Source organism: Amia ocellicauda, chromosome 16 (assembly GCF_036373705.1).
Source record: "Amia ocellicauda isolate fAmiCal2 chromosome 16, fAmiCal2.hap1, whole genome shotgun sequence".
NCBI classification, from domain to species: Eukaryota; Metazoa; Chordata; class Actinopteri; order Amiiformes; family Amiidae; genus Amia; species Amia ocellicauda.
The window spans coordinates 4,947,245-4,972,131 of NC_089865.1; the positions used below are offsets into that span (position 1 = coordinate 4,947,245).

A 24,887-nucleotide genomic window follows, 5' to 3' on the forward strand; every position below is an offset into this window, starting at 1 on the left:
ACTTTTTCTGGCAACGGTTTTACATTTTATTGCATTTTAAAGGGGTGAAGTTCCTGTAAGACCATGTGCAACTCCTACAACTTGACTGGAAGCTGATCTCTGAAATAAACGCAAGCCTGTTTGGATTAGCCCAGGGGGTTGTGTCATGCTGTAGTGGTGCTGAAATGCCCATGTCTGTCACATCTGGAATCCTAAAACCCTGTGCGATGTGGCTGTGTACTCACTCCAGTTGTCGAGGGGTGAGAGGGGACAGAGGACACCGTTGTTTGCTGGGTGGCAACAGAGGAAGATCTCTGCTGTAATTCGGTGGTTTTAGCTTGCTGGTAACCTGATGGGGAACAGAAAAGTCTTGAGTTACAAGGTGGTTGGGTGACTATGGATTCAGATAATGATACAGCTTTCAAATGTATTGTGGAAAGTTTATGTTGATTGGGGTTTCTGCAGCATACATTTTTTTTATTCTGAATTTATTTGACAAACTATGCAACATTAGCCAAGTGAATCATTGACATCTGCCTGCCTTGAGTGCAAAGTCACGGCACGTCTTGCATGCTTAGATGAGGGCTCGGTGTCCCGACCTGAGGTGGATGTGGTGAAGAAGCCTCCGTTGCTGTACAGTGACAGGTGCTGATCCGCGGCCTCAGAGGCCTCGGACTTCTCGTCTCCGGCGCTCAAGCTCAGGGCGCTGGTGGAGCGGGAATGCTCTTTGCTGCGGCGCTGGGCTTGAACTAAACCCAAGAAGAGGCCAGTGTCAGATGCCAGAGAAGAACATCAATACGGCTGTCTAATTAACCACTTTTGATTTACTTTTGATGGACCACTGCAGATCGTGAACATAGTGAATCGTATGATGTAAAATCCCAGAAGGTAATTTTAATAAATTGAATTTATCTTATTCAATCACTCCAAAACAGTGGGTCGTGGTGGGTTTGGCCCTACAGTGATTCAGGGCTGTGGATTATCTCATGCAATGCTCCGAGAAACAAACAAGAGTATACTCCCAGGAGGGGAAAGGGTCATGAATAGTGAAGTACTAAAGGAAGAACACCATGTACATTCTGTAAGGGTCTACTACATTTCTCTGCAACCACCAAATGCACAACGACCTTCGCTCATACCAGACAACATGTGCAGGCTCCTGGACTGGATATTGTCCTCCGCAGGGTCATAGTCAAACACGGATCCGGGATTGGTGCGCCACACGCGCAGATCTGGAGAAACAGCTTGGTGTTGGTTTTATTGATTTCTTGGCAGTTGCAGCAATGAACTAATCCTTTTCTTTACATAAACATCCAACCCAGCATGAGGTCAAAAATAATGCATTGCATGGCCTTGCCTGTGATGGTCTCCTGGTCGTGCTCAGCGGCTCTCCTCCTCTCCATCTCCACCACACGCCTCTGGATGCCACGGTAGTTGATGTCGCTGAAGTCCTGTGTGTTTTTCTTCACACGCTCGGTGATGGGATCGGTCACCACAGAGGTAAAGCTGCCTTTGCTCTTCTCAAACTCCTGGTGGTACTTCACCTGCACAGGGGACGAAGGGGATAATCTTCATTGAGCACAGGTTGCACAGGGCAAATGTATGCCCACTTGCTTTCACTAGAAGTTAATTCTTGAGTTCCCTCTAGCACAATATTTTTTAATTAATTTAAAGTCTCAAGGCCATTGTACATTGGATCCGATCCATCATTTATAGTCTGTCAACCGAAAAGTTGTCCATCAAGGATGTTGCACACTGGATCTGTTAAAACTGCACCAGTTACACAGTCTTTCCAGCTTGCGCTGTTGTGCGTCTTGCAAGCTACGGCACTTTCTTCACCTCTTTAACTTCAATAATATATATATTTAAAAAACGTATCGCACAAAAACTACACCTGACCATGAAGACGTAAAAGCAGAAAGTATGGTTCAACGTTAAACTATTAATTTGAAAAATCTTTGTAAAGGTAAGTTACATTTATGTTGTTAATCTGTGCTTAACCATGTTCTAGGAGTATTCTAGCCACATAGCTCCTCTGCGATAGCTTGCCATATACTGTATTGTCCATCTATAGTTTGTGTTCTGTACTTTTTCGTGGTTAGAGATGCAGATGACTATATTCACAAATGAAGTGCATCAATCCACATATTCCCTTTTTCATTGGTCAATGTCATTTTTAACACACATAAAAACGGATCCATTCAAACGCTTTTCGATTCCAAAATTGACGCTTCACCGCCGTACAACAATTACGGACTCGGTGTGCAAGCTGATATAGGGATGCACACACTTGTTTTTTTTTCTCTTTTCACTCATATACAAATCAGATGCATCATCTGATCCAGTGTGCAAAAGCCCTTAAATGTTACAAAAAGAGCAAATTAAAATGTGATCTGTATTTCCTGATCGCTGGGATTTCTTTCTCCGAGGGTAAACAAAGATAAAACACCGCTTAATGTCTTAGTTAACACAATCAACTTTTGTCACCACTAAGTTTGGTTATTGAACATGTTTTGTGGTAGCATCATGGTCAGCCAGGATTCCAGCTGAAATGAAGAAGATTGTGCTGTGGAAGATGAGCGACTGCTTACGCCCGAGATGATGCGCTGGGTCTCTTTGACGCGTCTCATCTCTGGGGTGTCCAGGATGAAGGCGGCCTTGCCCTGCACCTGCTTGCGGAAGCTGTCAGAGTACAGCACCTGAGGAGCAACAACACAGACAATGTGGGGAAGGAAAGGGATGGGGATTTTACACCTCAGTCCTCCACTTTGATGCACAGTGTACGATCTACAAGGAAGCCATGTTATGGAGACACAATGGTCCCCAGTCTTTCAGGGGGCGGGTAATGATTTAGTGAACCGGGAATGGATTAGCAGGTCATAACTCAGATGGATTGGAAGAGGGGAAAGACGTTAAGAAGTTAGAATGATATGCGTACATCAGCTTCAAGTATTAAATACAGCAAAATAAGTTAATTGAAACCAGGGAGAGGCTGAAAGAGGGAGTTAGAATGTTATGAGGGCTTTTTTTTTTTTTTTTAAAGAAAAAGCAAACATCTTTAAAATACCGAGCTAATGTGTTCTTGATTGCGTTTGACTCTCTCCATCTCAGGAGTGTAAGTCACGGGCGTTCCCTTGCTCATTGTCTCCTTATACAACACCTACAGGACACAAGGGACAGCCCCGGAGAAGCAGTGAGACACAACATAGAGACACTTCTCCACACACACACACGCTTCGCCTCAGTTGATCTCACAATCACTCAACAGCATTCGGCTCAAGTGCCCCTGACCTCAGGAACACAACATTCAGTGCACAACAAGAAAACAAACCAGTGCCCATATCGTCTCGGGTTACATTCACAAAGTCAGACAGTTGATTACTATTCCTTGCCTGAGTGAATCAAGTTGTGGTACAGTTAATACAATGGTACATGATGTGAGGTATAGGAACTGGAAAATACGAAAAATACAGACAGATGAGATCACAAATCACAGCAACTACTTTACGGGTTTCAGGCAGACGGGTTACATACACTTCATAATTAAAGGGGGGATGGAGGCCAGATTGCTTAGGTGTTTATTTTGGTTTTGGGAATAGGTGACATGGGAGGGTAGCTTGCACTACAGCGTTAATTCAGGTTTTGGGAATACAGATATGCAGGTGGGAAACAAAGCACTTGGGTCAATGCCTGTCATTTTCTGTGCTGATGAATGTGGAAAGAAAGCAGCAGGGAAAGGTTAAGGCGTGATTTGGGACTGGTGATCACAGAGATAAGGGATCACACTATCTGGGGATGAAGCAAAAGTGTCTCCACTACCGAGCTGATGTTCTTCTGAGTCTCCTTGACCCGTTTCACCTCAGGGAGGTCAGATATCGCAGTGCCTGTCCCCACAGCTTCCTTGTACTTTATCTACTCAATCAGTCGCGTGATGAGCAGAAGGACAGACAATAAGCACAGAGAGCAACATGAAATGCTTGGACAGACAACAACAGTCTGACAGTAAAAACATTGCAACACTACTGATACATGGAGCTAAAATGCAGTAAAAGGCCTAAACTACTTGGATTGATAAAAAAATATCCTGTACAAACATAAGACAAGTTTCCAAAAAGTCTCTCTCTATAAAGAACTTTAATGATATATACATTTTTGTAGTCTGGCAGGTTTAATGAAAGGAAACAGTTTAAGATAAAGGTTTAAGTTAATATTAGGTATGGAAATTCATTACAGTATTTGGATGGATAAAGTACTTAAAAGTAGATTCATGGGAATCTCAGAATGTTAGAACCGTTATTATTGAAGATTATACTTTTAATTTTATACCAGAGGGATGTTTAAGGGGGGTAGTTAGCATTAAGGAGGGAAATCACTCGATTCTGCCGCCAACTATGTTTATATGAGAAAAGTTGGAAGGAAAAAACGACAGGGGACGGGCAGATGATAATCGTAGAGAGTATACCGTGCTAATTGCGTCCTGATTTCTCTTAACTCTCTCCATCTCTGGGGTGTCTTTCATAGCTGTTCCGCCTCCCAGATCCTCTTTGTACAAAATCTTAAACATGCAGAAGCAAAACAGCAGAATTAACAGTATTTTAAGCCCAGACTTTTAAACGATCCACAGAGTCCCAGCTCATACATGGCTTGTCTGAAAGCAAATGCATTCTTCTCGAAGGATCATTTTGTTTGGTGTTTTTACACTATGTAGAAAGTATAATATTTAGACTCTCAGCTATAAAGCAATATGTTACCAATCTTTTACTGACATTTTCTTCCCAACGTAAGGAAGAGAGACCACAAAGAAAGCAGATCACAGAAACAAAAACATATTACACATAACATAAAACATATGACAGTAAGCTCATTTCAATGCATACTATGAGATGGTTGTGAAGTTATGGACACCACTAACAGTTCTGGCATCACAACATCTATGGAAAAACTGTTGCAAAAATAGTTACGTGGTTAAGAGGGTTAAATTTCCTTTTTTTTTGTAATGGTAAATTACTTTTTAAAATTGTAACAGTTCAGTTGTTACGACTGTACTAATTGGTCCTGTTTAATACTGCAAGTTTATATATTTATTTAATGAAAAACAGCTAGAAAAGCAGTGGATGTTAAATTGCACACGAAACTTCAGTGAGTTTTTCAGTTAAAAAGAAAGGCTGGAATGGTTTAGAAATTAAGTTGTTAAGACAAAATGAAAGTGAATGTAAAAAAGAGGCTCAATAAGTACCGAGCTGAAATTCTTTTGATTTTCTTTAACGCGCAGCATTTCTGGAGTGTCTTTTACCACAGACACTTTTCCTTTACTGTTTTTAAGGTCAATCTGGTACAGTTGCTAAAAGGAAGAGAATAAACATACAGAATTTAAAGATTACTTCAGTAAAAGGGAAAAAATAAGTATTTTATAAAGAACATAAAAACCATAAAAGCTATGATTTAATGTCTTAAAAATTATTAGAAATTTCTTTGAAATGAAACACAAATGTAGTGTTTACAGTAATTCATTTGACTGGTCCCAGCTGAGTAAGAATAATGAAAATGAAAACTTCATTGGTTCATAATATTTCAAAAAATAAAATAGTAAAAATCCCACTTCAATTGTAAAACAAAAATGTCCAATGAATTTAATTGTTCCAGAATTGGGTGTATAACATTGGGTGTTGGATGTCAGAGCTAATCATTTCAGGATATTATGTTTAATAGATAAAATAAATCACAATCAACCTGTTTAACACTTTGTGTACAATTCTAAATACATAAGCTTACAAAATAGATAATCTCTTATTATACTAAGTCAGGAAAAAACTTTTTTAGCTTAGCTTTAGTTTGTAGCTTTTTAAATAAACTTAAATACGTTTTTATATCCATTGACCAACACTACATTTGTTTTATACCAATGCCAGACAAACATACAATACACAGGTGCATGAGCAACAGAGCAAAAGTGTTTCAAATAAAGTATTAAACGTAATACTTTTAAACAGCTTAACGTAGGACAAGATCTTTAACAGACAGCAAGAATAACAATAGAAACTGCAGTATAACAGCATCCACCTCCCGCTTCATTCACTTACTGTGCTGAAGTTTCTCTGGTTCTCTCGCACTCTCTGCATCTCAGGGGTGTCTATGATTGGCACGTAGTGAGACATGGTCTTCTCGGCCTCCTCTTTGTACTTTTTCTGTTATTGAAATGCACATACAAAAAAAAATACAATGAAAATGAGACCAAGAGAGGATCGCTCTCTACAGTTAAGCAGATAAACCTGAAATTAGAGTTGAAGGAAGGAATGGAGGGGAAAACAAATAAAATGTTATCTTGTTAAGTTCAAAGATTTTTATGGCTGTATTCTGCTTTTCAGTTTTTAACTTTCCAAAGCTGTGAGTTTTTAAAACCACTTTGTTATTTGGTGGCACATAGGGCCTGCACCTTATTTTTGGGGGAAAAGGTGACATGGGAGGGCAGCTTGCACTTTGGCGTTAATGTCGGTTTTGGGAACACAGAAATGCTGTGCGCAGCAAACTGGTGCCGTTCTCCGCACAGGTGGGAAACGGAGCACTTGGGTCAATGCTTGTCATTTTCTGTGCTGATGAACATGGGAACAAACATGAGAAGATGTCAAGGCAGCAAGGAAAGGTTAAGGTGTGATTGGGACTGGTGATCACAGGGATAAGGGATCACACTATCTGGGGATGTAGCAAAAGTGTCGCCACTACCGAGCTGATGTTCTTCTGACTCTCCTTGACCCGTGTCACCTCGGGGAGGTCAGATATGGCAGTGCCTGTCCCCACAGCTTCCTTGTACATGTTCTATTGTATCAGTCCCAGCAGAAGGACAGACAATAAGCACAGAAAGCAACATGAAATACCTACACAGACAGTTGAATACTATTCTTTCTCTAAGTTAATCAAGTTCTGGTACAGTTGTAAAAAAAAAGAATACATGGGTAAATGATGTGAGATATAGAAATAGGAAAATAATAATTAAAAAACATAGGTCGCGTTCATGTATCCTACAGCTGTCTGACGTCACACGCATCTCACAGAAAAATACCTTTCACAAACCCTGCAGTAATCAATGTAATTGATTGACATGATTTTTGTATTATTTGACAGTTTTTTTTTATTAATTTGGAATTAGACAAATTATTTACATTATGTTTGTTTAAATAATTGATGTAATTATTTAATGACAATGCTAAAGCATTGATCTAGAATTCTGTTTCTATGGTGTTGACAATGCAGTTTATGGCTTCATTGTATAACAATAAGTTGAATGTTGAAGAAAATGCATCTTGGCATTTCTACGCAGAACTGCGGAAATCTGTGCTGCACAAACACGACCATAGAAGAGCTCACAAATCACAGCAACTATATTTATGGGTTTCGGGCAGACGGGTTACATACATATAAAAATTGAAAAAATTAACAAGGACAGATTGTTTTGGGGTTTCTTTTTAGGAAAAGGTGACATGGAAGGGCAACTTGCACTACAGCGTTAATGCTGGTTTTGGGAGCACAGATACACTGGTGCCGTTCTCCGCACAGGCGGGAAACGGAGCACTTGGGTCAATGCTTGTCATTTTCTGTGCTCATGAACATGGGAACAAACATGAGAAGATGTCAAGGCAGCAGGGAAAGGTTAAGGACTGATTGGGACTGGTGATCACAGGGATAAGGGATCACACTATCTGGGGATGTAGCAAAAGTGTCGCCACTACCGAGCTGATGTTCTTCTGACTCTCCTTGACCCGTGTCACCTCGGGGAGGTCAGATATGGCAGTGCCTGTCCCCACAGCTTCCTTGTACATGTTCTATTGTATCAGTCCCAGCAGAAGGACAGACAATAAGCACAGAAAGCAACATGAAATACCTACACAGACAATACTATTCTTTCTCTAAGTTAATCAAGTTCTGGTACAGTTGTAAAAAAAAGAATACATGGGTACATGATGTGAGATATAGAAACAGGAAATTAAAAATAAAACCATAGGTCGCGTTCACGTATACTACAGCTGTCTGATGTCACACGCATCTCATAGAAAAACACCTTTCACAAACCCTGCAGTAATCGATGTAATTGATTGACATGATTTTGCATTATTTTACTTTTTTATTATTAATTTGGAATTAGACAAATAATCTACATTATGTTTGTTTAAATAATTGATGTAATTTTTTAATAAAGCATTGACAACGCTAAAGGGTCAATCTAGAATTCTGTTTCTATGGTGATGACAATGCTGTTTATGGCTTCATTGTATAACAATAAGTTGAATGCTGAAGAACATGCATCTTGGCATTTCTATGCAGAACTGCGGAAATCTGCGCTACGCAAATGCGACCATAGAAGAGCACACAAATCGCAGCAAGTATATTTACAGGTTTCGGGCAGATGGGTTAAATACAAATCAAAATAAAAAAAATTAACAAGGACAGATTGTTTTGGGGTTTATTTTTTGGAAAAGGTGGCATGGGAGGGCAACTTGCACTACAGCGTTAATGCCGGTTATTTTAACACAGATATGCTGTTCTCCGCACAGGTGGGAAACGGAGCACTTGGGTCAATGCTTGTCATTTTCTGTGCTGATGAACGTGGGAACAAACATGAGAAGATGTCAAGGCAGCAGGGAAAGGTTAAGGTGTGATTGGGACTGGTGATCACAGGGATAAGGGATCACACTATCTGGGGATGTAGCAAAAATGTTGCTACTACCGAGCTGATGTTCTTCTGAGTCTCCTTGACCCGTGTCACCTCAGGGAGGTCAGATATGGCAGTGCCTGTCCCCACAGCTTCCTTGTACATGTTCTATTCAATCAGTCCCAGCAGAAGGACAGACGATAAAAGCACAGAGAGCAACATAAAATCCCAACACAGACAGTCTTGTTGACAGACAGTTGAATACTGTTCTTTCTCTGAGTTAATCAAGTTGTGGTACAGTTACAAAATACAAAGGTACATAGATATAGAAGCAGGAAAATAAGAAGAAAAAAGAAAAAAAATAGGTCTCGCTCGCATATCCCACAGCTGTCTGACATCATATGCAGCTCATCTCATGATTTTTGTATAATTTGTATATTATTATTATTATTATTATTATTATTATTATTATTATTATTATTATTATTTTATAAATTTGGTATTAGAAGATTGATTCACATTAACTTTATTAAAATAATTGATGCAGAGTATTGAAGCAGCATCTTCCCCAGGCCGTTTAAGCAGCTCGGTGCAGAGGCGCTAGAATTCTGAAAAGCAAGATTGCCAAGGCGCTATCCTTTTCAATTGCACTATAAATATTCTAACGATGCGCTTACATTTCAAGAATTTGAAGAAATGTCAACGTTTTCAGTGTTTAAATCAAGATTTTGAGACCCGGGCTGCCATTTTGGTATGTACAAAGGCTGATGTCGAATGAACACTTCTAACTGGCTGACAAGCAAATCATAATCTACGATTATTGTTTTCAGATTTCTCTGTGTTACATTGTGTAGCCTTATGTTCCTAAAAGGAAATGTTTGCACTTACAGAAAATCCTGGGGAATACTCTGATTAATGTAATTATTTAATAAGCATTGACAATGCTAAAGCGTCAATCTAGAATTCAGTATCTGTGGTGTGGACAATGCTGTTCACGGCTTAATTGTGTGAAGAACGCATATCTCTGCATTTCTGTGCAGAACTGCGGAAATCTGCGAACGCAACCATAGATGAGGTCACAAATCACAGCAACTACATTTACGGGTTTCAGGCAGACGGGTTATGTACACATCACACAGTGCACTTGGGTCAATGCTTATCACTTTCTGTGCTGATGAACGTGGGAACAAACATGAGAAGACGTCAAGGCAGCAGGGAAAGGTTAAGGGCTGATTGGGACTGGTGATCACTGGGACAAGGGATCACACTATCTGGGGATGTAGCAAAAGTGTCGCCACTACCGAGCTAATATTCTTCTGAGTCTCCTTGACCCGTTTCACCTCGGGGAGGTCAGATATGGCAGTGCCTGTCCCCACAGCTTCCTTGTACATGTTCTATTAAATCGGTCCCATGATATGCAGAAAGACAGATAATAAGCAAAGAAAGCAACATGAAATCCCAACACAGACAACAACAGCCTGACAGTAAAAACACATTGCAACACTACTGATACATGGAGATAAATGACTGATTAAAATATATCTTCTACAAACATAAGACAAGTTTTAAAAAAATCTTCCTTTGGTGGTTTCACAGACCCAGATTAGCACCAGTCGTGAACCGCCCAATCTTATTTTAGGTAGAGTAATCCAAGACTAGTGCCCATTGATGTCTGTGAGACCAGACCCATAAACGCATGATCCAAATTGACCTCTTACCTGGCTGACTAAATTCTTGACCTGCTGAGCATGGATGATCTCAGGGGTGTCAATCACAGTGGTGTAGCTGGCTCTGTCATGCTCAGCTGAGTGTTTGTACTTCGTCTGAGAGAAAAGAACAGCAGTTGAGTGAAATATCACTACCGTTATAGAGTGTGACGTGTGAATGACAGATGTATGTGTTCAGAAAGGCTTGGAAAGACACTCACCTGGCTCAGAATATCAGTGGCGTTCCTCGCTCTCATGAAGTCAGGGGTGTCTGTTGCCAAAGCCAGCATTCCCTTTCCTTTGATTTCCTGCTCCAGGGACTTCCTGTATTCCCTCTGTGCAATACAAGAAAGATCATTTATTTATTATTCAGAATATACTAGTCTGAATTTGCCCGTTCTTGAGAAAAGACCAATAATGAACAATTAAAAGCTCACTGCTGTCCTTAAAAGTATTAAAGCTTAAGTGTATATGTTTATTCTAAAAATGACAAATAAAATTGATGCTGTTCATTTCTTTACAGTACAAATTGACATCATACTCATCTCACTTCATTCTTAATCTCTAGTGTAGGACAGAAAAATATATATTTTCTGGTGTACGCATGCATTTATTGGCGTCATCTGAAGTAATATTTTGTTACAAGTCAATGTAATGTCTTCACTTCAAAGTATTTTAATTTCCGTACTTAGTTCACATGCATTTATTAAAGGTTTAGGTCCGAGAACGTCAAAACAAATCACGGTTAAGCACATGATTAGAGGAACGTGGGATGATTAGAAAGCTTAGGTCACATGTACAGTACAGTAGCACAGGATTAAACTGCAGAAGATGAGGGAACTGTAGTACAACACAAGGAGAACAAAATGTCTGAAGTCCATACAGAGCTGGATAGACAAAAGCGCGTTTAGTAAACGTCTTGTACACTTTTTAATCCGATTACCTTGTTAATAGGAGCAGACAAGTCCCGTTAAAAGGAATCCATGCTTATTACCACTTGTTAGGTAGACACACTGAAGTGCTGCCCAGATAATTAGTCCCATGAAAAAGCTGAAGAAGATGGCTTTGGGAAACATGGCGACCACACCTCCACCTAGAGTCCTACCTCGTTAAAGATATGAGTAGCATTCTTTGCTCTCAACATGTCCGGAGTTTCCTCTAGTACTGTAAGCCCTTTACCTCTCACACCCTCCTCTAGATCTCTCCTGTACTCTTTCTACAGGACGAAGAAGAACAGAGAGACTGCAGGAAAACAACACAGACATACACACATCCCTGCACATCCATAGTGTTCAAATTCACAAAGTCCTTTTCTCCATTGTTTTGATTGCTAATTATTAATTTCTTTGTTTAAAGCATTACTGATAAACACAATAACAGTAGGCTTCTAAAACAATACACACACAGGTTACAATGGAGAAAAAGATTTTGAATTTGTCCTTTTTCTGATACAGAAATAAATATTTGATCACTTGTCTTCTTCAACACTGAGAAAGACAAATTCTGAAATATTTAGTTCATGACTATTTTTTTCAGATTTGTGCACATAGATCTGGCCTTTATTCAAAAGAAACCTCTAAAGAGGAAAAACATCTAATACAGAATATATATGCATATATATGTATAGAAAGAGAGAGAGATTACATATATATGTGTGCATATATATATATATATATATATATATATATATATATATATATATATGCATAGATAGATAGACAACAAGATAGAGCTACAAACACATTACAACTGGATGCAGTATCAGTACAGTTTTAAAAGCCAGGCCAAAGGTGGATTTGAAAAAGACAAGGCTCCTTAATTTATTGCTTTAAAATACCAAAGTTAAAGAATGGATGGCTGGAAAAATCACACATTTAAAAGATGAACAAAAAATAGACATTGATATATAAAAGAAAAACACTCAACAGCTACATAACAGGAAATGGTTGCTATGTTGGGAGTGTATTATTATCTAATGATATGACATGCTCACGTTACTTAATGGAGTTATCCTGAGTGAAACGGAAAAGGCAAACTATTGATTAGTCGGATTATAAGGGAGTGATTTTTAGTTCGATTATGAAGGATGGGTGAATGAACAGAGAGGTGGACTCTCTTTTACCTCATTTGCTATTTTGGTGGCATGTCTGACATGTAATTGTGCTGGTGTGACTTCCAAGCCTGACAGGTTCCTGCCTTTAATGCACTCTTCAAAGTCTCTCTTATAATTTTTCTATCAGTGGCAAGAAAGAGAAATATACTGAAGCAGAAAAGTGTTACAGTGTGTTTTGGCCAGATGTGTAATTGATCACATCCCAAACTAATATTATAATACAAGCTAGTGCTCAACAACAAATAAAAGACAGCAACGACCATGTTTAAGATATGTTTGTCCCGATTTCCTGTCACAGTTATGTAGTCCAAGATGGAGAGGCTGATCCGATCACAAAATTGTATGAGGAAGGTTACATTTCCAATTTGTAGGAAACATGGTCCGCTACACAATACATACAAAACTTCATAGAACAAGAGCACACATGTAGAAAACAACACATAAGACAGACGTACCGCACCAAGAGAATTTGTGAATCTGAGTGTTGTCCATACTTACTGCACACCACATATTTATGAAGCTAAAATCACGTGTCACGTTAAGAGGTTTAGAAAGAAATCACAAAAAATAAATGTCTCATTTACTCATAAGAGAACAAAGGCTGTGAAGAAAAAACAGGCCGTTCAGTGCAAAAAGCTTGACTGGTCACTCGATGTCTTCAGATGAAACTAACATTCAATTTAAAAGAATTTCGGGAAATTTCCTCATTATGTAAATGCATGGATTCATGGAAAAACCAATAAGCTAAAAAAATCTATTAGTAAAGAAACATCCCTTAATTAGTTTCAAAAATGGATGGATGGATGGACATCCCTTAATTATATATATATAAAAATATAAAGTATAAAACATGAATGAAGAGGAACACCACTGTATAACATGTAATACAGGAAGGCTTACCTGATGCCCCCATAGCAGAAGGTCTTAACATCTCAGAACTGACATTAAATAAAAAAGCAGCATTTTATTCGACCTTTAAAATGAATACAACATCAAGTACGTTGGCAAGATTGTGCAAGACTCTGAATACCCATGTGTTGCTTCTTTAAAGGGCATTCAGAACACAAGACGAGTGCAACATAGCGAAAAAAGCGGAAAAGATCAAAACTTTTACCTCACTCTGCATGTGCTGAGCTTCCTTTGCAGTCACATAGGTCGGTGTTTCAAAGTCCATCATCGGCTTGCCTCGCTCCTTCTCGTACTTCTCCTTGTACTTCACCTGAAATCACAAAGTAAGCCATTTTAAACAGTATCGACAGCAGGTATTGCACGGCTGTATTCGCAACGGTGTTCTTCTCAATTATTGCATACGAAAATATCACTAATAATGCAAACCTGTCTTTAAAACTGAAAATGATTATAGTTTTAGCTTAGTAAGATGAACAGTATCAACATGAGAAGGGGTCATGGTTGGTTCTGTGCTTGAAGACGACCTTTTCTTTGTCTGCCTTCAACTTGCATGACCTCCGTTGACCTGGAATTTATCTCAGTGAATTATATTTTGTTTTACTGGACAAAGCAAAAGGACAGAAGAACAATTTTAATGAAGTTTTGTATGCTGAACTCTCATGATATGGAAGGAAATAAACATGAGCTATGGGCTAGCAAATACTCACTTGACTTTGCAGTTCAGAAGCCTCCTTATGATGGATTTGTTCTGGTGTATCAGCGATCATGTGGTAGTGACCCTTACTGTCCTCAAATTTCTTCTTGTACTGGTACTGAGGGGGAATTCCCAAAAAGCAGCTCAATAAATATGTTCAAAAAACACTGCTTTGAGCTCCCTCTAAACCATTAAATATATAAACTTTCTCATGAAAAAAAAAAAGATCCCATAAAAAACACGAGGGGAAAAAAAAGAAGGAAAAAAAAAAAGATACCAGCGACCCCAAAATACTGAAGGACACATTTACATTTAAAACTCCTTGGCCCCTCTGAAATGTTTTGGAATATATATTCTTAATCAATTTGACATTAAGTAAAAAGAGGAGAAAAAAAGACATGTAAATAAAATATCTGTGATAATAAAGGGGGAAATAAATAATCACATTTCAAGGATAAAGGAGAAGGGGTTGTGGGACTGAAAGGGTACAGAAAGTGCCAGTCAGGGAGTTGCCATTGGTTAGTTTTCGGGAGGCAAAAAAGGAAAAAAAAAAAAAAAGCAAAAGAAGAAAAGAGAAAAAAAAAAAAAAAAAAAGGTTGGAAACTACCATCTAAGGTTTAAAAATGAGGTGAAAGAACATGAAAGGTTAAAAAGGAGTGCTAGTAGGAGGAGGCTGAGGGTCAGAAGGTGAGAAAGGTGAAGGTCACTACCATATGATGTCCTAGAAGTATTACACCCAAAGAGGATATTGCATTTATAAAAGCTGTTACTTGAAATGGGAAGGCTGGGAAGGCTGAAGGAGGTTACTAAGAATAGGAAGTGATGGTTAGTTAATGTCTTACATCACTGGCGAGCTTGCTGGTGCTCAAATTGTGCTGCATCGACAGTGACTCGGACATGTCCGTCACCGGCTTGTGGATCTTCTTCAGATCGCCCTTGTATTTGATCTGTAGGAAAATCACAAACACTTTTATTCACAGATTTGAGGGTCTCTCTGTAAGACTGAAATTAATTTTCAAATATCAACTGAAAATGGAATTGTAAAGATGGATAAACAACTTTACTTGAAATATAAAAAGGCTGAAGAAAAGCTAAATCTAATCCAAAGTGTGGTGATTCCTGTATTGTTTTATTTTCTTTGGCACAATAAGACCATGATCCTTTGGACTTTACCTCACTAGCAAGAATATTGGCATCCTTCTGCGTCTGGTAAATTTTGCTTTCCTTCAGGTCAAACTGTGGTCTCTTGCCCTTCATCTCCTTGTCAAATTTCTCTTTGTATTTGATCTGTTAGCAAAGAAAACTTGATTAATTTGTTTTTATTCACTTTTCTAGAGAAAGAAAAGCACGATGCAGCTTCAGACCACCAATCCAGAGGAACACTGACAGGCGGGACAGAAATACAATTATTGACAAGGGTTATAGGGTGCGCCATGGAAGTGATATACAGTGATATCATATTGTAATCATTTTGAAGGAATGTTTAAAGAAATATTGATATGCTTTTTTTCTAGGGAAATATTATTTTCCAAAGGCAACCTATAATGAGACAGAGATATTCACATACATTGGGGCAATGAATCAGTAATAGCTAGTCTTTGGTTTTTTAACGCATTAGAAGTTTGGATACATTTGAGATGTTTAATTAATCAAATTATTAATTTCAGTTAAAAACAAACCCCAAAGTATATGGAAACAAGAGGTCGGAAAATGACACAAGAACACAGATTGACAAGGCCAAACGTGGTACACAATCCATTTCACAATGCTTGTGCTGAAGAAGGATCCTTATTTGAAGGTGTTTCTTCTCATGAACAGTATAAATCGAATATGACAACATTTCAAGCACAATATCACAAGTTATTAGGAATGTTCAAATCTCCACAGTTTTTATTATTTTATGTAATATGATTATTATTTTATATTACATTTACAAAGGCTGACATCTTTCTAGACCTATAGAGGTTAGATTTATACAGATACAAATTGAAACTAATTTAGCACTGTTATTATATATATATATGTTGTGGGATTTGCACAGCCCAAATAATAAAGAGAAGACAATGGGATGCATCATTTCAAATACACTTGAAATAAAATTAACCATATCTGTATTTGCCATTCATCAGATTGTTTTAAGGGACAGAATACATTTAATGAATGTATGTGATGTATGATCTAAAATATAGAAATCAAGGCTTCCACAATCAGAAGCACTATTCAAGCAGCTGTTTCTAAACTGGAATATATAAAATAATAAAACATGTTAAATGTTAAAATGTTAGGGAAGGAAATGCATTGGTGCTATTTGCAAGGAAGCAAAGTGTACTTTGCAAAGCCAGGGGAAAAAATGGTTGTAACTAAAACAGATGAAGCGTGAAACAAGGGAGTCTCTGAAAGGAACCGGGGGAGGAGGCGGGGGGGTAAGGCCAAAATAAAGAATGCCCTGCTTGGAAATGAAAACTACTGCTGCAGGAGGTCTCCTGTTAAAAGGCTTCATCATCTTTAAAAAAAAAAAACCCTCAAGCTAGACATTTGAGCTTGGATGTGTGGCTGACATCTTGGAATGGCAAAAAAATACACATGGAGACAGACAGGCGCTGGCAATCACAGGCCCTCTAACACAAGGACCTTCTTACATTACTAGAGAGGGCAATCATTTTCTTAAGGTGTCTCATCTGAGGGGTGTCAATGGAAGCAGCTCCGTGCCCTGTTGTTGCTCCCACCTACAAAGCGCAGCGAGATAGCAGGGTGAGAGGAGCAGCGCAGCTGAGCAAAGGCTCGGGGAAGAGTATTAGCCAGGCCCAGTTTTGGGAGAAGCAGAAAACAGGAAGTTTGGTTCTGCTAAGCATTAGAAGAAGCACATAATTAATGTGGAAAAGCAGCTTGTTAATGAAGAGCAATCTATGCCTGCCATCTACTGTTCTTAAATTGCTGGTTATTAAAAACTAAATGATAGGTGACATTAGAACCTTTACTGTGTACATGTGTACAGGTGTTACCTTTTAATATTGGTAAATAAATTACACCATTTATTGTGGTAGACTATACACAACTGTGATTATGTTTTTATAAAAGCATTTATATAAAATTAAAACATCTTATCAAGTCTATTCTAAACTCTGATGTTCGTTACAGATCCCACTGCACTATTCACAGGCTGGTAAGTTGTGCCCCTGAGTTGTGGCAAAAGTCCAAGTCTTTCTCTCAGACTGTCAAAATGGCTGCCGTGTGCCAGAACCTCTAGGACAAAGAGCAATATACAAATGGAAGATTATTATGATTAATTCATTTCCCCAAATCCCACTATGATCCTACCACTGATCATATTTCTAAATTACCTGTGGTGAATAAATGGAAAATCCTTACAATCTCATTCAAAAAGGTAACTGTACACTTGAGTAAAATAATAAACAATAACATGAAACCTTATTCTGTAAGACATAACTTTATTCCTGTCGTCCCCTGATGTATTAACAAACACATATGTGATGTGCGTCTGAGTGTTACCTGGCTGGTGAGCTTGGACACCTCAGTGGCGAGCTCAATGTCCGGGCGGTTGACCAGGGACCCCCCGCGGCTGGCCTCCTGTCGAGCTTTATCACGGTAGCCAATCTGTCGGGCACATTTCAATGAGCGACATTTTCTCAAAAATGGTACTAACAGCATGAACTTTCAGTAGAGTTTTCCATGAGGTACATTTAGGGCAATACTTGTGAAAATATGATTACCTCACTGATCAGCTTAGAAGCCTGGGTGGCCTTCATAATGTCTGGACGGTCGGCCACAGAAGTGTAGTTCAGCTTGGCCTTGGCCTCCTGTTTGTAGGCTATCTGTAATGGCAGAAATATACCAGTTTTTAAGTTAAAATTAGTACCATAACAGTTTCCAGTTGCTTCCAAGTAAGCGGAGAAGGAACCACGTACGTTACTCTGGGACTTGGCAACGTCTATGGAGTGTTGCACATCAGGAGGTAAGAGCATCTGGTTATAGTTGGACCTGCCCTTCTCCTTCTGAAACTTCTCCTGGTATTGTTTCTGTGGGAAGGAGGGAACACAGGGTATAAACAAATAGTGAAAGGAATCCCAGTACTGTCGCTGGGGAAATGGAATCTACATTTTCAATGGGACGTGATGGCAGACACTTGACTGTGCCACATCAGGACATTGATGACCTCACAGGTTCTAGATGGTCTCACCTTACTGAGGATCTTGGAGACCTCCTTGACGTGCGCCGTCTCGCGGGTTTCGGGGAGGGTAGTGAAAATGCCGTGCTGTTGTTCCTTCTTACTGGCTTCCTTGTATTTGCTCTGGAGACAAAAAATGGGCATATGATGGATTTCTAATAAACTCTGCAAAATGTCATGAGAACACAAATAGAAAGAAACTGAAATTTGAATCAATCATTGGCGCCACTCATATCAAAGACGTCTACCACTTGACAGTGCGTACACAATACATTTCTACAATTTCTAGGTTACGAAATAACAATTCTTCAAGTATTTCTCAAGCATATCTCTACCTCAGATGATAGGGAGATGACAGATTTAGCGTGAAGGATCTGGGGAGTGTCTGGCACGGCCTGGTAAATGCCCTTAGATTTCTCATACTTCAGCTTGTATTTTATCTGCAAGGAACAAAAAACATTGCAATTAATTTGTCATGCTGGGATATTAAGGGATCTCTTCATCTTTATTTAGAATAGACTTGCAGACACCGGAGAAAAGAAAACTGGCATAGTTTCAAACCAAATTGTGCGCTCCAGTAATTTATACTACCTGAAGTTTAAATTATTTTAAATGAAACTTACAGCAATTAGCACACTTTTGGTCCACTGTGGCAAAAACCTTCAACCAGTGTCACAAAAAACACTCTAAAACACTCAAATAAATATCTACAGAAAACAAAACCAACACATTTTAAACTCACATCACTAGCCATCTCGTTGTTCTGCTTGGCCAGAGTCATGTTCTTGTCATCCGTCACCGATATTTTGCATCCTTTCAGCATCTCTCTGTCATACTTGTACTCAACCTGAGGAATACAATCAGATTAGCTGCAGCAAAGGGTTCGCAAAATACAATTTAGTCTAAATAAATCCGCCCACCTTTTTGCAAAAACTGACTGGGTATGCAATACAAATACTGAGACAACATTTAACCCTCTTAAAACACAGACATTTGTGAAAACACTGTAAAAGAATTTGAAATTTTCCTTATATCCATTAGCAAGTGTTTAGCCATAAACATAAAGTCATTTCAGTAGTTTTCAACTTGTTTCTGGTCAAATAAAGATAAATATGTTTTTTAAGATCCATCAAATAACTGCAAATTTAAGATACCTGCTGTTTTGGAAATATTGTTAACAACATAAACCAGTGCTCCAGTATTACATTTTCTTTTATTCCTCTAAGCTACGATGTTGCTCGGTTGCTCACATCACTCTGTTGGAAGGACGTCTTCACAGCATGGACGAAGTCGGGTCTGTCCACTGTCCAGATCCACTTGGCTTTGGTGGCCTCGTATTTCTTCTTGTAGTCGAGCTTGAAGAAAAGAAAAGGCACATTCTAGACATGGCAACCTGGGAAGATTTAGCAATTTTTTGGACAAACGTATATCAGGACATTCAAAAGAAAGTTTATTTGAAAACAAATATTTTGAACAAAGTGAGAATAGCGTCCTTCCTTTTACAACTAAATAAATAAATCCACAATCCAGTTTTGCTTACATTGCTGGTGTTCTTGTACGCTTCCCTGGCTGCCCTGATGTCGTGGGCATCTGGTGCGATTGTGATGTGAGTCTTATTCTTCTCATATTCCTCCTTGTACTTCAGCTGAGGAAAGACAACAGATATTGTGACGGCAGAATTCAAATGTCGACTCGGCGCGCTGTGGTTCGAACAAGAGACATGCGAGAAACATTATTTAAATTTTACACATCACAGGTTCCGTCAGCCCATTGTTCAATACTAATATCTCTAATGATCTCTATGCATTGATGGTACCTGACTGAGTCTGTCCTTGACCTTCTTCATGTGCTGAAGATTAGGGGTGTCGGGTCCCAGAGTGTATCCCTTGGCCTTGGTCTTGTTGTGCTCCATTTTATAAATAATCTGAAAAATAAACAGGTTAAACAATATATGTGTGTATATATAGACAGATGTATATATAGAAGAATATTTAGCTGATTAATTGATTTAGGATTACAGAATAGATGCTGTCAATGACCAATACCACTATCGTCAATTTGAAATACACAAACATATTTCGTATGTACTAATACTACTACTAGTACTACTACTTGCATTTGCTTTTGCATCTTCTGTAGCTCTCACTAGGTAAAGTTCTCTGTACATTTAATCTGAAGAATCACTGAAATACACGGAGGGAAGCCCATGACTTACGTCGCTGATCTGCTTGCTGCGTTTATGTACTTGATGTGAGGGAGTCTCCAGCACGGAGGTGAACTTGTCCTTTTCCTTCTCATACTCTGCCTTGTACTTCCACTGGTAGAGCAAAATAAGGACAAGTTAGGCAAGAAAATAGGAGTCTCTGTCAACAGTCTAACTAGGAGTATCCCCTGATCTCATGGTTTTCATTAGGAATCTAATCCCACTGACAAATCCAGTGTTGTTTTCCATCTGTCTGTCTGTCTGTATATCTATCTGTGTCTGTATCTATCTCTTATTGGATTGTCTGTAGTATGGGGGGGCTTTTACTGTTTTTTGGGTTTGTATGGTTTGATGTAAAAAGTTGCAATGTTTTTTGGATTTGTTAAAGTTTATTTACAAACCTATCCATCTGTCTGTCTGTCTGTGTCTATCTATATTTATCTATCTATCTATCTATCTATCTAGGTGATTGGTAGAAGGCACTTGGAAGATGTAAGGCAATACATAAAGTGTCAGGAGATTAATGGTATTTATCATAATGTCTCTTCAGATCTTACTATTCTTTTTGGAAACTGGTGTTGAATATTAGCTTTGTACTCTTATATAATACAATAATTAAAAACAATTTAACTTACCACTTATGACTTCATGCACATGTGCACACAATTTACAGATACATGCAAAAAGCAGAGAAAACAAAAAAACAAAAGAATGGCACAGAAGAAAAACATGCAATCCAATAATGGCAAAAACTAATTAAAACAATGCGTGCTTTTTCTGACTGGCCATTAAATGTGAGGGTAAAGAATTGCAATTGACTTGTAAATGTATTTATTTTTTGTAATTTAATAAAGTTAAATTTAATAAATTTAGGCAGCTTCGGATATCAAGAAGGTAACTTCTCATTACTATTATACAAAGTGGTCAAGTGATATTTTTTTAAGCCAAGTATAATAAATGTAGTTAACGTTGTCTGTATAACAGTAGATATATACATAACAAAAACAATTTTATATTTTCTTAATTATTCATTGTTCATCAATTTAATTTTCTCTACATGCAAAGGACATTTGGGAAAGGAAAATTAAAAAAAAGAAAAAAAAATCGCAGTAAGGAAAGGAACTAAATTAAATGATATATGAGAAAGGCAGGAGGTTGGTAGGATTTTGGAGCAGGAAAAAAAGGAAGAAGTCCCAGGGGTGAGTTAGGTTTATAAAAAAAAAAAAAAAAAAAGAGGAGGCAGCAGGGAAATAACCCAAGCGCCGAGCAGTTACCTGACTCCATTGGTTTGAGTTGTAAAGTGCAATCAGGATATCCGGCCGCAGGATTTCATTGCAACCATGCTGCAGCAGTTTCTTGGCCACTGACTTATACTTTTTCTGTCAACGAAGACACATGTAGCATGCACAGGATGAACACACATAGAAAAGACAGGAGACAAAGGAAAGATGGAGAGGAACACTGCCCCGGCTGAGACCGGCTGTCCGGCAGGGTGGGAGACTCCATAGGTGGGCATCTGTGTACTCTTTGTATGCCTTGTCAGAGGCCTCTGCGCCGGAAAAGCCTTTCACATGATGCTTGGAAATTTGAGGAGGCTGAACCATTATGGCACAACATATAGGTTCACATTTAGTTTAGTTTTCTTTAGTTTAGAGGGCAATACACAGGAGTACACAGAGTGAAGACAGGCACACTCAAAATGACAGCATTTTGAGCGGCACAGGACTGACAAGACCTGGCGGAATAGAGACGTGAACGTATGATGTCATGGCCGGGTGAGGGTGACATCATCGCCTGCTGATTAACTCATGCAATGACCAGGCCCAAGCCAGCACCACGTCAGAGGCTAGCTGGCAGGCGTCGTTGGCCTTTGGCTTTACCTGGCTCATTTCATTGGCCTGCTTGGCCAGTAGGTTTCTAGGATCATCTACAACAATGCTGTACTGATCCTTCGTCTTCTCATATTCTGCTTTGTACAGCTTCTGCTCAGAATGTAGCATGGGGTTAAAGACAACTGGCAAACAAGGTTACCCAAAACTGACACTTTTATAACTACTGAAGTAGCGTTCTGTGTACCATATGTAATCTACATTCATACAAGGCTAAGAAGTAAAATTATGCAAAATGTATTGAATACAATAAAACTGCCATTTGAACAAGAACAAATGAAACGTTACTGGTTGCTGATCAACTTCATATTTAAGCTATAAATCTCTCCACCTGTTCCGGTTTTTCACTTTCCATTTACCTCAGTGGCTGTGTGTCTATTTGAGAAGCCGTGAAAAGGGAAATTAAGGTTAAGTACACATTTTTATACCATAGAAGCAAATTATTTTACAGAAGGGAAGTATGTCCCACAGTACTGGAATGATATACAGACACACAGGAGTACATTTAATACCGGTGAAAATGCATCCGTAAACACGGCAGAGATTAAATCTCTCAGTGCAATATTTTATAATGTGTCTGTACTCTATGGTCACTACGATGTGTCTTTTAATTCACGTGGTGTGATTGACGTACCTCATTCAGAAGCTGGGCTGCATGCTTGGCGGTTTTGAAAATGGGCGAGTCTGCCGTGTATTTGAAGTTCGCTCTGTTCTTCTCGAAGGAGGTACGGTACTTGTTCTGTAAGAAAAAATTATGACAAAATGATGATCACAAAATAAGCCATGTCATACATTTTTCCTTTCAGTTTGCTGCCATCTTATATAAATCATTCAATATTAGGCACGTATGAAGCAGAAGAAACTCTTGTAAATGTTCAGAGTAAATGCCAGTACTAATATTATAAAAAAATGTCTGCTTTCATTTGCTACATTAAAAACTGTCACATTATGGCAATGGAAAAGCATATTGAATATTTATGTTTACACAGGGATCATGACTATGAACTGCTTAAACAATCTAACTATTACAAATATATATTATATTCAAATTTGAGGTGGGTAGGGGGTTCAATGTTGGCCCACAGTGAGGTACTGTTCAGATGTGCTGCTCCCAACATTAAAACACAAGCATAAATACACACCACACTGTACAGCTCCTTGTTCTTCTCAGCCAACACCAGATCCGGAGTGTCCCACACATAGCAGCCAATGCCCTTCAGCCAGTTCAGGTCATCTTTGTATTTGATCTGTTAGTGAGTGGAATTGAGAGAAAAGTGAATGGAAGTTCATTACAGAATATCTATGGAAAGGTAACATATTCCTTAAGTAGCGGACTTAAAATCCCAAAATCAGGGCACCTACATCGCTGACTGCTACACCGACCATCCTGTGGTGGAAAAGCTCTGGACGGTCGGGAGTGGACCTCCATGTGCCCAGGGAGTCGATGTACTTTTCTCTGTATTTCACCTGTGGAGAGAGTGACAAGAGAAGTGCTTGTTCTGAGCGTTTAAGGCCAAGGAAGAGTGATTTTCCCCAACTGATTAAACAAATTAAACCACACAGTCTGTTTATAAAACTGATACATCTAGCATCACCCAAGAGCTCACTGTAATTCTCCAAAGAACCTGGGCAGGAATTGTTATTCAGCATTAAAACATACCTACTTTGTCATCGTATTTGTGCCCCAGAGAACTGTACTTACTTCACTGATGTCATCGGTGACCTTGCGGTGGTAGATGACATCCAAAGCATCCTTCACAGTGCGGTAGTGTCCTTTGGCTTGCTCGAAGGCTTCCTTGTAGCGCAGCTGCAGAGCATAAATGGACAATTTAGTGTTCATGGCTTATCTTTATTTAAGGACACCATCACAAAGCTTCAGTAAAGCAGTAGTGGATATGTAAATGTTGTACACACATCGCTGGCGTTGAGGTAGGCCTTCTTGGCTCTGATCAGGTTGGGAGTGTCTCCGATCGCAGTGTATTTGTTCTTCATCAGTTCATACTGCTCCTTGTACTTTTTCTGGGAGGGAAGCAAACACACAAACATTTGGACTGTAATCAAGACACTGTGACCTCTATTACCCAGATGTCAAAGGCTACAGTGCTTAGTCATTCTCTGGCCATCTTTGGAAAATTTTAAGTTACACATCAAGCTACCATTTATCTAATATATACATCTGTATTAATTCTTACTTCCTTGAATAACATCAGGTATTTTATTGTCAATGTAGCAACTGAGATTTGTTACATCCCAGTAGATTTGCTACTATGAAGTTCCAGAAAAAGGTAAATTTCCTTTTGATAACGATTGAGCTCTGCAGAGAATGCTTTTCTTCAGACAAACAAAGAAATCGACGCGTCACTGACCTCACTGGTGATGGTCTTCATCTCTTTGGCATGTTTCAGGGATGGAGTTTGGGACTCGAATGTGAAATTCGGTCTCTCCTTACTGGCCATCTCAGTGTACAGATACTACAGCATATACAGAAAACATCCGTTAGAAAAAAAGCTTTATTATTATCTATTAGATATTTAACATATAATTGTATCTTGAATCATAATTAA

The 24,887-nt window shown here is 38.8% G+C and overlaps 1 protein-coding gene across 14 annotated transcripts in view; it reads right to left on the bottom strand.

Annotated features, from left to right (window-relative positions):
* Positions 1 to 24,887, bottom strand: part of neb (nebulin) — a 73,526-nt gene that overhangs the window by 1,497 nt on the left and 47,142 nt on the right. For 3 of the 14 annotated variants that reach the window (XM_066687624.1, XM_066687626.1, XM_066687623.1), the window contains 40 exons: positions 24,690 to 24,794; positions 24,238 to 24,342; positions 24,026 to 24,130; positions 23,686 to 23,790; positions 23,466 to 23,570; positions 22,958 to 23,062; positions 21,709 to 21,813; positions 20,447 to 20,548; positions 20,048 to 20,155; positions 19,772 to 19,876; positions 19,482 to 19,586; positions 18,974 to 19,078; positions 18,567 to 18,671; positions 18,244 to 18,354; positions 17,972 to 18,082; positions 17,777 to 17,878; positions 17,556 to 17,660; positions 16,685 to 16,771; positions 15,219 to 15,332; positions 14,888 to 14,992; positions 14,059 to 14,163; positions 13,557 to 13,661; positions 12,452 to 12,562; positions 11,435 to 11,545; positions 10,551 to 10,664; positions 10,342 to 10,446; positions 9,925 to 10,017; positions 8,699 to 8,791; positions 7,704 to 7,796; positions 6,700 to 6,792; positions 6,060 to 6,164; positions 5,216 to 5,320; positions 4,442 to 4,534; positions 3,799 to 3,891; positions 3,047 to 3,139; positions 2,571 to 2,678; positions 1,337 to 1,523; positions 1,119 to 1,211; positions 579 to 728; positions 225 to 328 (listed from right to left, as the gene is read on the bottom strand). In XM_066687624.1, the coding sequence (XP_066543721.1) occupies positions 225 to 328; positions 579 to 728; positions 1,119 to 1,211; positions 1,337 to 1,523; positions 2,571 to 2,678; positions 3,047 to 3,139; positions 3,799 to 3,891; positions 4,442 to 4,534; positions 5,216 to 5,320; positions 6,060 to 6,164; positions 6,700 to 6,792; positions 7,704 to 7,796; positions 8,699 to 8,791; positions 9,925 to 10,017; positions 10,342 to 10,446; positions 10,551 to 10,664; positions 11,435 to 11,545; positions 12,452 to 12,562; positions 13,557 to 13,661; positions 14,059 to 14,163; positions 14,888 to 14,992; positions 15,219 to 15,332; positions 16,685 to 16,771; positions 17,556 to 17,660; positions 17,777 to 17,878; positions 17,972 to 18,082; positions 18,244 to 18,354; positions 18,567 to 18,671; positions 18,974 to 19,078; positions 19,482 to 19,586; positions 19,772 to 19,876; positions 20,048 to 20,155; positions 20,447 to 20,548; positions 21,709 to 21,813; positions 22,958 to 23,062; positions 23,466 to 23,570; positions 23,686 to 23,790; positions 24,026 to 24,130; positions 24,238 to 24,342; positions 24,690 to 24,794 (4,254 nt within the window). Of the gene's footprint in view, positions 1 to 224; positions 329 to 578; positions 729 to 1,118; positions 1,212 to 1,336; positions 1,524 to 2,570; positions 2,679 to 3,046; positions 3,140 to 3,798; positions 3,892 to 4,441; positions 4,535 to 5,215; positions 5,321 to 6,059; positions 6,165 to 6,699; positions 6,793 to 7,703; positions 7,797 to 8,698; positions 8,792 to 9,924; positions 10,018 to 10,341; positions 10,447 to 10,550; positions 10,665 to 11,434; positions 11,546 to 12,451; positions 12,563 to 13,556; positions 13,662 to 14,058; positions 14,164 to 14,887; positions 14,993 to 15,218; positions 15,333 to 16,684; positions 16,772 to 17,555; positions 17,661 to 17,776; positions 17,879 to 17,971; positions 18,083 to 18,243; positions 18,355 to 18,566; positions 18,672 to 18,973; positions 19,079 to 19,481; positions 19,587 to 19,771; positions 19,877 to 20,047; positions 20,156 to 20,446; positions 20,549 to 21,708; positions 21,814 to 22,314; positions 22,417 to 22,957; positions 23,063 to 23,465; positions 23,571 to 23,685; positions 23,791 to 24,025; positions 24,131 to 24,237; positions 24,343 to 24,689; positions 24,795 to 24,887 lie in introns of all 14 variants that reach the window. The other 11 variants (XM_066687625.1, XM_066687627.1, XM_066687629.1 and 8 more) reach the window with 11 other exon arrangements.